General features: G+C 35.4%; 1 protein-coding gene across 1 annotated transcript in view; it reads left to right on the forward strand.

The window, feature by feature from the left end:
- The window catches only part of LOC306866641 (genetic suppressor element 1-like), a 49,418-nt gene that overhangs the window by 12,666 nt on the left and 18,561 nt on the right, over window positions 1–18,191 (forward strand). Inside the window, exons 2-5 of the mRNA XM_079411908.1 lie at window positions 4,147–4,344; window positions 11,280–11,461; window positions 13,597–13,760; window positions 13,845–14,045. Coding sequence (XP_079268034.1) covers window positions 4,149–4,344; window positions 11,280–11,461; window positions 13,597–13,760; window positions 13,845–14,045 — 743 coding nt within the window. The 5' untranslated portion in view covers window positions 4,147–4,148. The remainder of the gene's footprint in view (window positions 1–4,146; window positions 4,345–11,279; window positions 11,462–13,596; window positions 13,761–13,844; window positions 14,046–18,191) is intronic.

Genomic DNA, 18,191 nt, shown 5'->3' on the forward strand with positions numbered 1-18,191 from the left:
TCAAAAATGGGGGGGTTAGTTTTAGCTACAGACACCAAACTCGGTACATAAATTGTTCTAATTAATCCGGACAACTTTCTAATTTACAGTCATTAGCTACGACCAACAGGAAGTCGGCTATATTTATTTTAATGTGGGTTTTTTTTAAAAACGGGCTGTAAACAAATTAATACTCCTCCAAGCAGAAACACGGAAATCACACCAAACATTTTTTATCATGATGCCAAAATACTGAAGATGCTAAATTGCGGACGTATTTAGGATATCTTGAACGATGATTTAATGGCAATTTATTAAAGTTACAGTAAAAAAGATAATTTTTTTTTTTTTTTTATCTTTTAAGAGAAGCTTCCAAACACTTCATAAAAAATTACATACACAGAACAATATAGTCTGAGGATATGTGATTAATTTCATGAATTTACAATACACTATGCTTAGGAGAAAATTTAAAAACTATCAGAAAGCTGTTAGACTGCTGAGTGAGAGATCCCTGTCACTGCAGCTGAGTGAGGGGTGGGGGTGGGGGTGGGGTGGGGTGTGAGTGACTGTGTGGATTGAGGAGCTGGGTGAGAGAGAGAAAGAGAGAGAGAGGGTCTGTTTTTTAAAATCTTTAAAAAATGCTTATAAATCATTAAATAAGGTCTCAATTCTTAACATTAGGAAATGCATTAATTAACGTGAACTAACAATGAAAAATATATTTTTACAGCATGTTAATTCTTCCATGATAGTATGAACTAACAAAGAACAATTTTTTTAAAGCATTTATTAATCTTTTTAATGTTAGAAAAATAGTCATGTTCAAAAGATAAACTTTAAAATGTAATAATATATTAACACATTTTGGAATTAATATTGATCAACATTAAATGGTATATAATTATTAATGTTTATATATATATAATGATAGCTACAGACACCAAACTCGGTACATAAATTGTTCTTATTAATCCGGACAACTTTCTAATTTACAGTCATTAGCTACGACCAACAGGAAGTCGGCTATATTTATTTTAATGTGGGTTTTGTTTTTAAACAGGCTGTAAACAAATTCATACTCCTCCAAACAGAAACACGTAAATCACACCAAACATTTTTTCTTATGATGCCAAAATACTGAAGATGCTAAATTGCGGACGGATTTAGGATATCTTGAACGATGATTTAATGGCAATTTATTAAAATTACAGTAAAAAAGAGAAAACTTTTCATTTTTTTTTTCTTTTAAGAGCAGCTTCCAAACACTTTATAAAAAATTACATACACAGAACAATACAGTCTGAGGATATGTGATTAATTTCATGAATTTACAATACACTATGCGGAGGAGAAAATTTAAAAACTATCAGAGTTCTCCTGTCTCTGTGCTTCTAATGTTTGCGGTAGGTGACTGGGTGGGTGACTGACTGTGTGAGTTCAGTGAGTGTGGAGGGGGAGAGAGAGAGAGAGAGGGTCTGTTTAAACATCTCAATAAAATCCTTAAAAAATGCTTATAAAGCATTAAAGGTTTTGATAACACTTTATAATTAAGTCTCATTTGTTAACAGTAGTGAATGCATTAATTAACATGAACTAACAATGAAAAATATATTTTTTACAGCATGTTAATTCTTCATTGATAGTATGAACTTACAATGAACTAACAATGAACAAAATATTTTTTATATTAGAAAAATAGTCATGTTCAAAAGATAAAACTTTAAAATGTAATAATATATTAACACATTTTGGAATTGATTTTGATCAACATTAAATGGTATATATTTATTAATGATGTAAATTAACAACAGTTAAATAATGTTGTTTTTTAACATTGGTTAATTCACAAATAACATTAAATATTAACAATATATTTTTTACTTTATTAATTTGTGTTAGAAAAAATTATTCATGTTAGTTAATGGAAAAATAAATCATTAAAAAATGCTTATAAATCATTAAAAGCTTTGGTAACTATAATAATTTCTCATTTGTTAGCATTAGTAAATGCATTAACTAGCATCAACTACCAATGAAAAATATATTTTCACAGAATTTAAAGTTTTATATGTTCTGTGTGTGTGTGTTTCACAGAGTTGATGGTTTGGATTAACCCTTTAATTGCCGTATCCCTTAAAACCAAACTGCCAGAGGGTTACTGTGATGCTTGTGCTCGCTGGGCACCGTTTTATCGATGCCACCGGGGTGGCGTATGCTGACGGCTTGGGCCCGTCATCGCTGCTCGCAGCTATATTGTTTAATTTTTAGTTTAATATGAAAGCTCTAGAAGCTATACATTTTTGTTTTGTTTTGTTGTGTTTTATTTTATTTTACTTTTAATTTTGTTTTATTTTTATTTGTTTTATTTAAAATCTCTGAAAGACTATGCTTTTTTGTTTTATGTTTTTAATTTTCCTTTATTTTACTTACATTTTACTTCACTACAAAAGTTCTAAGAAGCCATGCTTTTATTTTGTACTTTACTTTTTTGTTTTATTAATTTTTTTAGTTCACTACAAAATCTCTAAGAGGCCATACACTTTGTTATGTATTGTTTTTATTTCACTACAGAAGACAGAAGCTGTACATTATTGATATCTTTTGTCACGTTTTGTTTTGTTTCATATTTGCTTTGCTTTGCTCAAAAGTCTCATAAGATATTTTTGTTTGGTAGCTGATATGTAAAGAGAACAAATTGAGTGTTATATTGTGCCTGAATTATAACACTATTTAAGATTAATCAGATTAATCTGTTCAGTTCAACCACAGGACATATTATGTTCTCTTACTCTGCATGTTTGGATGCGTAAGGCTCCATTAAGTCGTAATGAAGTTGTGGCTGATGGCAGAGGATGCTGCTGCCAGCTCTCCTAACTGCCCTAAGTTCATTATTAATTGTTTTGCTCGGTTCAGCAGAAGGGCAAGGGTGAGGCAGAGTTTATCACGATAAAGCAAGCTTTTGTTTGTTTCTGGTAGAAATTCTGGCAGTGAGTGATAGCTGGAGGTGTGAGAGAGAGATACACAAAGGAAGGAAGTTGTTGAAAACTCACAGTTCAGATCTGGAACTTGACATGTGAAAAGTCTAACATGTCTGTTCTCCCCTCCAAACCTTTATTTTAAGAAAAAAAAAAACCTTGTTCTGTTAATCCTTCATTTCTGAAGTACTGTAGCTTGTACTTTTCTATTCAATTTTTGACCTTTTTTCCCCAGCACCTCTGATGTTATTGTCACTTTAATATGAATCGCTTCAGTTTTAGTCATATACTTTGGATAAAATTTGATAAGTCGGCTAAATATAAAATGCAATGTAAATGTAAAACTATTTTCATACAGGTGGTCTGACCTTGTCATAGTTGAATTCTGGTTGCCGATCAGGTTTTTTAGGCAAACCAGTTAATGTATCAGGCGCTAAATCATTGCAAGCAGCACATGCAAATAAATGTGGTTATCAGTTTATGTAATTTTTACTAGTAAACTCACTCTTTATGCTTAACTGGAACTTATGGTTTATTGGAACTTTAGAAAGGAAAAGGAAATTAAAATGTTTTGAGTATGTTGATACATCAGGATTTTATGGCTGATATATTAAGAATATGGAGCTCAACTCGAGGAGGAAAAAACACCTTTGTTCAGAGTCACAAACTGAGCAAAAATATGCAATTTGATTCAGTTGCTGATTTTTGTATGGTCAAAAAGTAAGATGAAAGTAGAGATCTCAAAAAGTAGAGACACGTGAACCACAACCTCAAAATGCATGTTTTATACTAAAATATATGTACTTACTAAAAAAGTATGAGCTATAAATTAGATGTCAGAAGGTATGTAGTAGATTGTGTATGGTACAAGTACATGTTGATGATTTTCGAGACCTTAGAAATTTGAAAGAAATATGCTTGTAAATGTTATACAGTAGGCTTTTACAGGGTTAATTTTAACAAAACCTGTTTTGTACACACACACACACACACACACACACACAAACACACACACACACACTCCTTCATCTTTGTATCAGAGCTTGTGCAAATCAAAGCATGTGGTTCTACTCACTTGGAGTGGAAATAAAAATAGCGTGAGAGTTTTGATTTGAACTCAATCTTAAATTGAGTCTCTGTGATAGTGAATTTAGTTTTGAACAGAAGCAAAATTTTTCTGTCTCTGCAGGTATGAGCCATGAGCCAAAGTCTCCATCATTAGGCATGATTTCGGCAGCACCATGCAGCATGGCGACTGTAAGCCCCCTCACTCCCTCCCCCATCAGCGGAGCAGTGGTGGCCAACGGGAGCCCCGCGGCCCAGTCTGCACACTCGGGATTCGCCGCCGCTCTCCGCAAGCTCGCCAAACAGGCCGAAGAGCCACGAGGTGAGCGCCCTTTCCTCTGCTCTTTACCCATCAGTCTTTATCACCTCACCCGTGATGCCATGATGAACAGGCAATATGTTGCTGTAGTCAGCAGACCTTTACTAGTAGTACAATAACACTATTTCACTTATATGTCCTGATTCACAGGCAATTTCTACCCATGTTCATGTGCACACACAACTAAAGATCTTTCAGAGTAATTAGCGTTTTTATATTATTTAGATAAGAATCTTGGTAGATATTAATAGATGATGTGTTTTGGGCTTTTGTGTTTGCATTCATTCATTCGTTTGTTTGTTTGTTTTGTATTTTTTATTTTGTTCATTTTCAGATTTTTTTTTACTTTTGTTGTTTTTATTTATTTATTTATTTTTTTAATTTGTTTATTTTTCAGATTTTTTTTGTAATTTTATGTTTTATTTTAGATTTGTGTTGTGTCTGATTTGCTTTGTGATTTATTTCATTTTCTTCTATTTTTGTTTTGCTTCTGTTTTGCTTTTTTATTTCGCATTTTCATGTCTTTTTTGTTGTTCTTCTATGTTTTTGCGATTTTGTTCTGTTTTTATTCTGCTTTTTGTTTTTTATTTTATTTAAATTTTTGTATTTTTGCGTTTTCATTTATTTTTGTTTTGCAATTTAGATTTGTTTGGTGATTTTTGTGTGTTTTCATTTTATTTTATTTGACTTTGTTCTATTATTTGTTTTTTGTTCTGCTTTTTGTTTTGTATTTTGTTTTTTTATTTTTTATTTTTCTTCATTTTTTTTCATTTGCATCTGTTTTGCTATTTGTTTTGTTTTTTGTTTGTTTAGTGATTTTTTTTATTGCATTTTGTTTTTTTGTTTGTTTTTCCTGATTTGTTTTGAAGTTTTGCATTTTCATTTATTTGGCTTGTTTTTGTTTTGCTCTGCCCTTTTATGTTGTTGTTTTTTTCTGATTTCTTATGTGATTTTGTTTTCATTTGTCTTTTGGTATTTTTTCAAGCTGTTTGTTTTTGTATAGTTTTGTTTTGTGATTTTTCATTTTTATTTGTTTTGCCCTTGTTTCTGTTTTGTTTTATGTTTGCTTTGTTAATTTGTTTAGTGGTTTGTGATATTTGCTTTGTCACTTACTATTTTTTCAATTGTTTCTGTTGTGTTTTGCCACTGCTTACATGGCCACTGATAGATTATGCATTGTAACGTCATTACCATTAGCGTAGTTGCAGTAAGTCTTTTAAAGCAGCATGTAAACAAGCCCGCCGCCATATGCACGCGTGTAATATGGACAGCCATTCTTTGCTCAGCGTGTGTATGAGTGTGGGTGGTGGTTTCTGTCAACAAATTGTGAATTTATTTGAATAATATTTGCATATGGGTTTGCAGCATTTCAGATGGCTGGCACAACATTTAGCTGCCCATCTGTCTGTGTAATTGTAATAGTCGACGCCAAAAAAACCTGAACACACACAAAACCTTACATACAATATCAAGTTTTAGACAGTGTTTTCTACTGTTGTCTTGGCATTTAAGATCTACAAAATTGTCTTCTGTCAGAAATGTTTTACTCTTCATTAAACCAAAACAAAATCAGCTGAAAGACAAGACATTCAATGCATTATGATTTGAAGAAAAACAGTGCCGTTTAACAAGCGTCTTCTTGAATGAGCTCAAGCATACATGGTTTGGCCGTGTGTTTATCGACATGATGCATTGTGAGTGATCATTATATTCGTCTCTCCAAAGCTCTGAGACCGAGAGAAAAGGATTATATTGATTGGTTAAGAGCTTGTATGCCAGTAATTTCTATAGAGCTTCTCTAAGTGTCTTTTTACTGCTGTCTCTGTGAGTTTATCACGCTGTGCATACGGCTCTGCCTCTGCTTGTCACTTTATGCGCTCGTACACTCTTTGACTAGGGTAATTCAAAGACAGTCAATGCTCTGTCTCAGATTGCTAAGCCTGTTTGGAAAAGCTGTCTTTTGTTTAAGGCTTTGGTGGCTTTGGGGCTTTTCGTATTGTAACTGACATCCCCTCCAAACTCAAACATGCACACACAACTTTCTTTCTCTCACTTTCTTGTTCCCTCAGTGTTTGACCGATAGCATGACTGCAAACTAGTAAAATATCACCAAAGCTTTCATATACAGATATGGTAAATGTATAGCCTAAAAGAATACAGTAAAATTGTTTACATTTTTTTTGATTCGCATCTGCCTAAGATGCTGTAGGTGGTTGTTTGCTTACTGTAGGGTTTTTAAGGTTTTCTGAGTAGTTTTAGCTCATTGTGAAAAAGATGTACACTATAGCATACTTTGAAAGAACACTTAGTACAGAAACAATATTTTTTAAAAGAATATACTTAAGTGTGAGCTGAATGTAATGTTTTCGGACACTTAATAACTGCATGTTATTTACAGTTAAATTAAAATGATTATATTTGGAGTTAAATTTGTATTAAATACAGTTAGTTGAACTTAAACATGCTTTTTTAACCCACTTAAATACATCTTTATATGTAATTTCATAATTCTCTTTGAAATATGCTTAAAGTGTTACTTCTGAATGGACTGACAAGCATTTATGGTAAACTACAATATACCTTAATATGTATGTCAATTGAAATATGTTTGCATTTCTGTTTTGTTTGATGTTTTTTTTGTGATGTTATATGTATAATTTTTTTCTTCTGCTATATGTTTTTTTTTTTTTTTGTAGTCGGGGGGGAGGGGGGGTTGCATTTCTTTTTTTACTTTGTTCCTTTTTTGCTATTTATTTGATTATGCATTTTGTTTTTTGTTTTGCATTTTAATTTGTTTGCTTTTTGTCTTTTATTTAGTTTGTTCTGATGTGTTTTTTGATGTAATTTGTGTGTGTGTGTGTATCTATCTATCTATCTATCTATATCTATCTATATATATATATGAGCAAAGCAAAAATAAATGAAACCACAATATATATGTGTGTGTGTATATATATATATATATATATATATATATATATATATATATATATATATATATATATGAGCAAAGCAAAAATAAATGAAAACACAATATATATTTATTGAGTTTTCATTTATTTTTGCTTTGCTTATATACACACACACACAAATTACATCAAAAACAAATCAGAACAAACAAAATAAAAGACAAAAAAGCAAACAAATTAAAAAGCAAAACAAAAAACAAAATGCAAAATCAAATAAATAGCAAAAAAGGAACAAAGTAAAAAAAAGGTATGCAAAAAAGATATGGGTGTTGTTAATAGATGCTGATTTACCAAGTGTCAACTTTCTGTTTTATAAATATGGTCTTCAATGAAAGTCTAGGGGATTTTTCACCTGTTTTATTGTTATATCCGTTATATCGCATGATATGAGGTATCATACACGCCTGTAGCAGAAACAGTGTGGGATGAGTGTCTTTGACTTTTGAAAAACCCCTAACCCTGAGTCCTGCCGACAGTAATAGCAACGCTGCCCTTTGTATAAACCACTTAGTATGAGTTGTCAAAGCTTTCTAGATAGAAATGCATCAGATATGTGAAAAACTAAAGTAAAATTGACCACAGAAGGGGTGAAATATAGAAAAGCGTGAGTCTGGAGTCGTCTTATCAGCTCTCGGGCAGACAGCGGCGCTCTGAGGAGGCCTGACCTACTTTACTCTTCATCTTGGGTGTCTTATATAGATACTGCTCTTAGCGGCTGTGGGGTTTTTCTGTGCTGTGTGGTTTTCGAGCTTTGTGTAGGTTTCTGGCTTAATAAGGAAAGTCATTTCTCACACGCACTCGCTGCAATCGAAACCGCAAGAAGTGCATATTATGGAGGGAATGATGTACAGTCTGCTGTTCATTGTCAGCGGCAGGGTGAGCAGAGCTTGTGTTTGGATGCACGTTATCCTGCTTTTTACACAGCTAGGTGCCAGATAGATGAATGTATAGATCTGAACTATTGATTGGAATCTAAATTGTTTCATTGTCTACTACCCCGCATTGAAAATCCCAATCTAAACCATCTGCCTAGCAACTATTACGTGTTACAGTATTAATAGATTAATGCATACAGTATGTTACATAAACTGTTAATCTGAAATTCAAGTTCACTTATTTGTGTGTTTTCCGCTCTCGTCCAGGTCTTTGTGTCCCTCAGCGGCGCTTTCTTCTTCTAAATGACATTTTAGTTTTCTTGCTTCTAGTCGTCGCTCAAAAGTTCATGCTTATTATGAAATAAATACTGTCCTCCAGGGCTGTTTTTACTGGATATGGCAGCTAATAGCTTTGATTCATAAGATGGCAGCAGTTAATATAGATATAATAGATATAATTTTATTTTAATATAGAATTTGATTTGATGTGAAACTATAGAAAGATTGCAGAATGATAATTTTATAAAAAATGTATATGATTTAATCAATTACATCTGATTAATTTTAATTTTAATTAATGAAAATGAATGTTTATATATATTTTTAATATCATATATTATATGGTATTAAAACAATATTTAAATAAGTTATTTATGATGCTATTAATAAACAAACAAACAATTATAATATTTCAAAATCGACTCTATTTTTGTTCAGGTTCCATTAGCCAGTGCATATTTCATCGCATGTTTTCTCCCCAGTAAAATAATTATGTTAATAAATACATTTATATTTGATAATATATAAATATAAATGATGCTGGTGCTGGTGTGGAAAGCAGTAAAACAGGGGTGAATTCAGGTAAATTGGGACACTTTTGTTATTGAGATGACTGGGAAAAACGTCCCACTTAACCTGAATTCACACTCTACTATTCAGCCAACGTTATACAAACATGTTTGAGCACTAAATGCTGATATTGACCGATCGCAATGAAGTATTCTGGAGCTCTGAGTAATAAATAGTGATATAATGTTCACGTTAGGCTTCTCTTTATTCATTTGGTTGTGAGACACAAAGACTGTCTTTGTTTTGTAGTCTGGAGTGTCATAGACCACTCAGACATGTGTGAGTGTGTGCTTGCTTACACACACACACACACACACACACACAAACGGTGTCTGATCACAGTAAAGCGCTGCATTACGGTAGTGTGTGTGTGTGTGTGTGTGTGTGTGTGTTGTTGTGTGTTTACCGCAGGGAGATGGCAGTGTTTGTTTCTTTATCTCTTTAAACTGGCATCTGATCTGACAGCCCAGAGGGGCCTTTGATAGCGGCGAGGCTGGCAGTCAGGGAAGTGAGGATGTATGTTCACTTCATCTGACAAGTTGTTAGTTCAGTCTGGCATGCAAACACATATAAATACATCCCTTGCTTTGCCACTTCTACTGGTCTAGATAGTCTGCTGCTGCCTCTGATATTATTATACGGCACTCTCAGATTGTTGAATGTTGCAGTTCATAAGAAACTACTCTTGTTGAAACCTTAGCACATGAACGGCAAGCTGTTTGAGCTGGGAGAGGCAAACTGTTTGTTTGTTTACTGAAATATTTATAATATTATTAATTTATGTTTTGATAATATATGAATAGAATTTCATAAATTTACATCTAACTTATTTTAATATAAACAAATCACTTATTTTATTTTAATATATGCTTTATTTTAAAGTGTTATTTTAATATCATGTATTTAATATAAATAAATAATATATTAAAATATGTGAAACGAAATCCAGTATTAAAATAAAATATTTATTCATTGTGGTTCTTTTTCAAAATTGTCAAATCTCCTGTCTTACATTTAAATTACAAATAAATTAATATATAAAATGTGTTGTTAATTTATCTAATAAGTTAAATAAATGTACTTTATAATATATATATATTGTGACGAGTCGGCTGCCTCCCCCCTGTCCATCATCACCACCCCGTCCCGTATTCGCCGCCCTTCACCAGGCTCCCGACGGGAGTGGGTGTGTGAGAGAGGAGGGGCGCTGAACACCCAGGGCTGGCGGCGTGTGATGAGGCGCACCTGATGTGAATAGAGCCTCATCACCGCCGCTGTTTAAACACCAAGCGCGCCTCTCCTCGGGAGACCAGGTGTGTTTGATTAGGGAGACATGGAACACATGCAGTGTTGGGGGGCCTCCAGGAACGTGGTTGGGAACCACTGCTCTAGGACCAGGCTTGGGATCCACTGGTCTAGCATAAGAGAAAATTATAGAAGTAAATTTTCTATTAAAAAATTGGATTTTGTGGCTTTTAGTCCATGTAGCGCGCCTCTCCTCGGGAGACCGGTCTCTTCCCCGTGCATGCACGCTGGTGTCCTTGTGGGTCCAGGAAGGGTGCGTCGAGTAGGAAGACTGCCGCACCCGTGAGACGGCTGACGGGCCAGGATGCCGGGCCGTCGAATCCCCCAGAAGCGCCGGGGGCCCAGGAGATGGAAGAAGCCGCGCAAGAGACGCCGCCGCCGCCGCCGCCACTCGCTCCCGGCCCCGAGAGGGGAGTGCGTGCGGCCACCGGACTCCGCCCCTTCCCTGGACCCTTCCCTTCTGAACACTACCCTCCTGCACAAGCCCCGCGGCACAACGAGGACACCAGATTCCCCGTTTAGTTGGACACTTTTCCCCTTTGGACACTTTATTTTCCCTTTTTATTGTTAAATAAAAACCTCTCCGAGGCTTGACGCCACACCCACTGTGTCTGTCGTTTGCTCCTCCCGCCACAATATATATATATATATAATAGTTGTGTATATTATAATATTTATTTCTATTAAGGTAAATAAATAAAATAAATAAATGTGACAAACTAAAATAGAATTAAATATTAATTCTTTTTTTTTTCATTTTTCAAGACTGCTTTACTGTCTTATATTTAATTAAATTCAGTTGATAATGTCTAATTTATTTTAATATAAATGAATGATTTCTATGAATTAATGATATATTATGTTATTAAAATGATTTATGAATGAATTATTGATGTATTTTCTGTTTTCTCCTATAACTCCTCTGTCTTCTCTTTCACAGGTTCCATTAGTAGCGAGTCATCACATGTTTCCTCTCCGGTGACCAATCACATTTCTCCTGTCAGTACACCTAAGCGGGTTGCCATGGGTACGAGCCTGGGCCCGCCCACGAGCACCCCTCCTGTGGTCACCATTGCCCCGACTAAAACCGTCAATGGCTTCTGGAGGTCTGAGGGGCGCCAGGTATGACAGAGTCTCTGCCTTGGCATATATTCTCTAGACCAGTGCTTCCCAATCCTGGTCCTGTTGAACCCCCAACACTGCATGCTTTTGATCTTTCTCTTATCTGACACATACATTTGAGATCTTGGAGTCTCTACTAATGAGCTGATGATCTGAATCAGGTGTGTTTTATTAGGGAGACATGGAACACATGCAGTGTTGGGGGGCCTCCAGGAACGTGGTTGGGAACCACTGCTCTAGGACCAGGATTGGGATCCACTGGCCTAGCATAAGAGTTAAATTATAGAAGTAAATTTTCTATAAAAAAATTGGATTTTGTGGCTTTTAGTCCATGTATGTTTTAAGTTAATCTGTATATGCTAGTGTATTCATAAAAGTATATATATATATATATATATATATATATATATATATATATATTGGTATTTAAATAAATATATAGCATAGGACATTTATTCATTCATTTTTCTATTCTTCAGTATTGCCCAACTCCTCTGTCTTACATTTATTATTTGATAATATGTGAAAGTAAAAGAATATATTTACATTTAATTTATTTTAATAGAAATTAATGATTTCTGTGAACGAATTATATGACAGTAAAATAATATATTTAAATAAATGATAAAAAATGATGGTATTAAATGATATGGTTATACAGTTTATGTGCATTATTTGCTCTTCGTTATGTAACACAGAGAACTACTGTTGACCAACAACCCAATGACGAAAAACGTCGGAAAAAGGCGATCATATGACTTTAAATAATCTTCAGAGATGTCCTGGTGTCCTTAAATATCTCTGTTCATTCAAATAATCTGTTATCTGACATGAGCACAAAGAACTGGTCCAGGCTGTGTGAGGTCATTCATTTGGTCGTGAAATGAAACCCGTATGTTTATGACGGTGACTTTTCCTTTATCTTTGCCAATCGATTCAAACAGAGCCATCTCTCAGACTCTGCAGAGGGACTGAGGGGTTTCAGTTGGGCTGGATTAGTGCAAACGGGCTGATCTGTGGGGGTCCTGCATGTCCATTATTTTGGTGACTCTCAGGCGCGACGGCAAGATCATGCCAGAAGTGTGTGTGTGTGGTTTGTTCAGCTCTCGTTCTGTGTGGCTTTGTGAGTTTATTTAGTGCTGCAGTCAGGGGACATCAGGAAAGACAATAGGCACTTTCCCCTGATCAAACTAGCCTCTCTCTGTTTACACAAAGAGTCTTCTGTAGCTCAGGACTGGACGGGATAGAGGAGCCAAAGCTCCGGATATATTCAGTGCGCTTTCAGTCGCACTGTCTCTCTTCTTTGTGCCTGTCTCGACCCCCCACACACACACACCGTTTCATCCACTGTTTCATCCACAGACTCTATATTTGGCACATATTTGCGATTGAATGGAGTTGTTTTAAAAATAAATACATATGGGTTTCTATACATATTTGTTTGTATAGCAGCAGAACAGTTGTCAGTTCAGCTTGGCCGCTAAATATGGTTCACACACAGTTTGCCTGTGAAGTGAAGAGACTTTTGAATGGCTGTCGAAGGAGAAAGATGTATTTAACACCAGTTTTGTTGTTGTTAACTAAAACTATTAAAAATGATTTTCGGGTTAGTGAAATAAAACTGAAATTAATAAAATATTAAAAGCTAAAATTATAAAACTGAAATAAAAATTAAGTGCAGTAAGCGAATTCTGAGAAACGGCGTTCAAGTTTGAAATCACCAAAACAAACACGCCCCTACCTAAAAGGAACACCGCTCCGTCCCCAAATTCACAAACATGCTATGTAACACAGGCACCTCCCCCTTCATGAGTGGACACGCCCCTTACTACTGATTGGCTACAAGTGTTTTGGTGCTCAGTCCGATCCAGTGTTTCTCAGAAATCACGCACTGCGCCTTTAAGAAAGAACAACTTAAAATTAAACCTCCAGTTTCACTGACAAAGATTTAAATCTAGTCCCAGACAAAGATGTAAATCTGAGCTGTTACATATACTATATATATATAGTATATGTAACAAAAGTATAAATAATATTTTTAATAACATAAACAAATATTGGTGTACAGTGGTATTAATATCTCTGCAACATATTCCCATGATGCTCTAGCCATAAATGTTTTTTTCCTCTTTTAGGCTGATGCAGGATTAAGAGGGTCCGGTCAGGAGCGTCTGGCCCCCGACCGGCCTTTACCAGGCCAGGAGAAGCCCTCCCTCTCTCTCCCGCCGTACCTGGGTTCAGCCCATCCCTTCAGCGTGACGTCGAGTGCTCTGGTGCAGGACCCACGTCTGCAGACCCAGTCAGTACAGCGGCTGTCGCTCACATACTCACACCTGCACATCCTACAGCGCTCTGTCACTCATCCGCTGTTCCTCTCTCTCAGCTTGTCCCGGCAGGTTCCTCATATGCTGCTCTCAGGAGCTCAGGACGAGTTTGTTCGCGATGGCTTTCGCCCGTACGCCTCCGCTGATGAGCTGCGTGTGCCTTTAGGACTCCCTCTAGGGCTCAGCCCAGGAACTGCAGCCGACGCTCTGGCGTACTTTCACTCAGGATATTTGCCTCACCCCTCGCTCGCTTCATACAGGTGTGTGCTGGTTCTTTCGAATAAACCTTCCTATATTAGAAATTTCTGTTATATCTTAAGCAGTGCATGGGTAGTAACTCATTACATGTAATCTGGATTACGTATCAGATTCCAAAAATTAAATACTTGTAATTAGATTACATATTAAAATGGTCATAAACAGATTAGGGTTGCAAAGGGGTGTAACATTTTCGGTAAATTTCCGTAAACTTTCCAAAAATCCCAGGAAGTTAATAATAATAAGAATAAACTTTTTTGCAACCCTAAAACAGATTACAGTTACTTTTTTATGGATTACATGATTAAATATTATTCAAACAATGGCAGTAAATTATTTTAATTTATTGATTCTCCCTAATTCTTCCTTTTTTTTCGTCTTTTAAATTTTCCTTTCTTAAAAGTCATGCTGCTTGTCATACCATTTAGCTTTGACTATATGTACAAATGTTGTGCAAATAAGATTATGGAAGTCTGGACAACAATATTTCAAACCTGGAAATCTTTGAGAGTGTAATGTATGTCACTGCTGTTTTCATATTTGCTCATAATGCAAGTTTAAAACAAGTTTGATAAAAAGTAATCTAAAAGTCATGCATCTAAAAAGTAGTCAGAATACATTACCTAAAACGAGTAACTGAGATTACATTGCTAACTACAGTTTTCAGGATGTAATCTGTAATAAGTAATGGACTACAATTTGTTAGTAATTTCCCCAGCTCTGATCTTAAGTACACTTCAGTTTTGATGCAAACATTTAGCGTATGCATGCAGCAGAACACACCTGCTGCCTTTCAAAGTGTATTTGATATCGTGCACAAACAGGTGATCGTCACATCTTTGTCCAGTACTAGCAATATTTCGTACACTATTAAACACATTATTATTTTCGTACTCTTTTAAACTATAGTTGCATGTATCTGTTAACCGTCTCGGTTTGTTGTTCTTCTGCCTCCTCCATCTCTTTTTCAACTGTGAAACAATGACCCGGACAGTGGCGCCACCTTGTGGACAAACTCATTTTCAGTAGGAATCTACACAATCCAGCAAAAAAATTCTTCACGCAGATTTCACATCAGGATCATTTGGTCATGCATATTCGCCATGTTGCCCTGCAGAATGCTGCTTGGTTTTAAAGCGATATCTGTTTTAGCTGTGCTTCATAGATCACTACACAACTGATAATAAACAGTGGACCGTAATGTCACCAGAATTTCAGCTAAAGTATGGTTTAATTTTGACGTGAATATTTATGACTCAAAATAGCGTACTGCCAAACGCACAGCCTTTCAAAGTGTAATCCATGTGTCAGTGTGTGCAAACATAGCCGCTCGACACATGAGCGCTAGAAAAATTCATCCTTGTCCAGTGTTTGTGCTATTTCTCTCCAGAAGTAATAAGCGATAAAATATCTTTGTACTCTTTTAAACTAGTTGCATGTATCTCTGTCAGTTGTTCTTGCGTCTCCAGTAGTTTGTTGCTTTTCCGTCTTTTCAAATGCAAAATTACTCGTACAGTGTCGCCACCTTGTGGACAAAGAAATTTGTGCTTGAAAAAATTGCCATCAGGTTCATTCGGTCATGCAAATTCACCATGTTGGTTTGAAAGTGATTTCTGTTTAAGCTACTCTACTGATAGAAAAAAAAAAAACTTTTCTGTTTGCTAAGTGTTGCCAAAATTTCATTCAAAATAGACTTTAATTTTGACGCGAATGCTTAGCGTTCACATTCAGAACTCACAACCATTTGTCAGTGTGCACGAACACAGGCGCTTGACACATGCAAAAGATTCATCCTTGTCCAGTGTTTGCGCTATTTCTCTCCACCGATAAAATATCACCATAGTCTTTTAAACTAGGGTTGCATGTATTTCTTAACTGTCTCAGAGGCGTTAATTTTTGTTGCGTGTCCAGTAACTTGTTGTTGTTCCATCTTTTCCGTCTTTCTGTCAACTGTGAAATACCACCTAAAGGACAAACTAATTAATGTGAAAAAATTAAAGGTGCATGCGTAAGATGAGCGTACTAAGTAAGCATGGTTAGAAACAATCTGGATGTGCATGTACAGGAGTACTATGCTGATGATTCAGTTTACTTAATGCACTCTCTATGCAAAAAACAAAGTATACTTTGAGTTTAGTAGTATTATTGGGTCAGTAGACTAATTGGACTAAATGTCGTCTTGTTAAAGGGGTCCTATTATTGATTTTGTTTTGGGGGTGTACTAGAACATGCTCTCATGCATGGTGGTTCGAAAATCGCATTATTTTTCACATAATTTACATTATTACTATACCTTTCTCCCCAGCCTGACACAAACGGCTTGATTAGTTCCGGGTTTGATGAAGGCCCGCCTTCCGAAAAACTAAATGTGTTGTGATTGGTTAGCTGTCCCAGTGCGTTGTGATTGGCGAACAGCTTAGATGGCGTTTCAGTACTGCCCCGCCCCTTGCCAAAACAGCAAGTTTTTTCAATATTGCCATATCAATTCAGACCTCGAGAATATTGAACAAGAGGATCGCGCAGAACCTTTGCACACACGGATATAGCAAGACATATTAAAGTGGTAATGTTATAGTTGTTGTTGTTTTTTGGCTTAATCACGTTTTAGATAGGATGTCAACAACATCATAAAATAACTGCATTGACTATGTACAGATAAGTGCGATGGTGATATGTATTATGTTTATTGTTCTTTAATTCTAACATTATAACATGAATTGCACTGAAACTGTTATACAGTTGAATTTATTTGTACCATAGTCCCACAGACTTACACTATTTGTGGCGGCATATATATGCAAATTAATTTTCTGTCAGCAGGAGGTGCTGTTGGAGCGGGAGAGAGCGAGATTTCCCCGTTAACACTGTACACAAAACAGAGCTCTGCTCACAAACGCTGCTTTATCAGACATTATATTCAAGATTAAATGAAAATGACATCCACAATTTTCTGAAAACAGTTGGTTTCCATCAGAAATACAATGATATAAAAACGCCCGCACTAGGTTTTCGATATTGAAACGTGCAGTTCTCAACCAAGTGTTCTCCCCACCCGTCAACCATTCAAATTTCCGCAGGCGGGATTTAAAATTTGTGATGTCATAAATACAGGAAAACAACTTTGTAGTCCAAATTTGCCAGGTTATTTGCCACATTACACTGAATTAATAACCAATATTACTTCATAGTTTATCACAGTTTAACAGCAATGTGGCACTAACAGCACTAAGGTCATGTATTCACTGAACTCATTCTCAGGGTAAAAAAATGTGTGAAAAATGCTTTGGATAAGTGTCTGCCAAATGCATACATGTAAATGTTCATCTCAGAACTATTTTTGTATGTGTCCTCTGATCTGGCCATTGCTTATATTACACCACAGTTATCACATTGCTGATAGTTGCTGATAGATGAGTCAAATGTTTGGTTGCGAGCCCAGATATTTGACCTTAGTGTTACACCACCAGAGATGGTTACTTGCTTTATAGGGATTTTTAAAAAATGTTTTGATGACACTTTCTCAGCGTGTATTTTAGTTGACACGCAAGGTTATAATGAAATGGCATGAAGTATTTCAAACTGTATTAATACAGTATACTGTATTTGTGTGACTGAACCTTCGGATCAGCTCAGCTGTTCTGTGTGTGAATGTTTGGCATGCTGTCTCGTCTCCTGCACATGATTTAATGGCTTTAATGAGGGAAGTGAACCTCAGGCTTGGACACACACACACACACACACACACACACACATGAACAGATGTATTCCTGTCTGAGACACAAAATCCCAAGATAAAATACACACACGTATCCGAACTTATGTATGTATATATGTCTGTTCTTTTTGTCAGATTTTTCAGTCCTTTAACAAAAATCACTATATTTCCTTAATGTATATATTATAATAGACATTTATTAATATATACAAATATACAATGCAAATGGTATATATATATATATATATATATATATATATATTTGGACACTGACACAATTTTCTTAATTTCAGCTGTGTACCACCAGAATAGAATTAAAATGAAACAATTAAGATGCAATTAAACTGCAGACTTTAAGCTTTAATTCAAGGGGTTAAATAAAAATATAACATAAAATGCATAGCAATTACAACCATTTTTATACACATTCCCC

This window comes from Barbus barbus (genome assembly GCF_936440315.1).
Source record: "Barbus barbus genome assembly, chromosome: 48".
Classification (NCBI taxonomy): domain Eukaryota; kingdom Metazoa; phylum Chordata; class Actinopteri; order Cypriniformes; family Cyprinidae; genus Barbus; species Barbus barbus.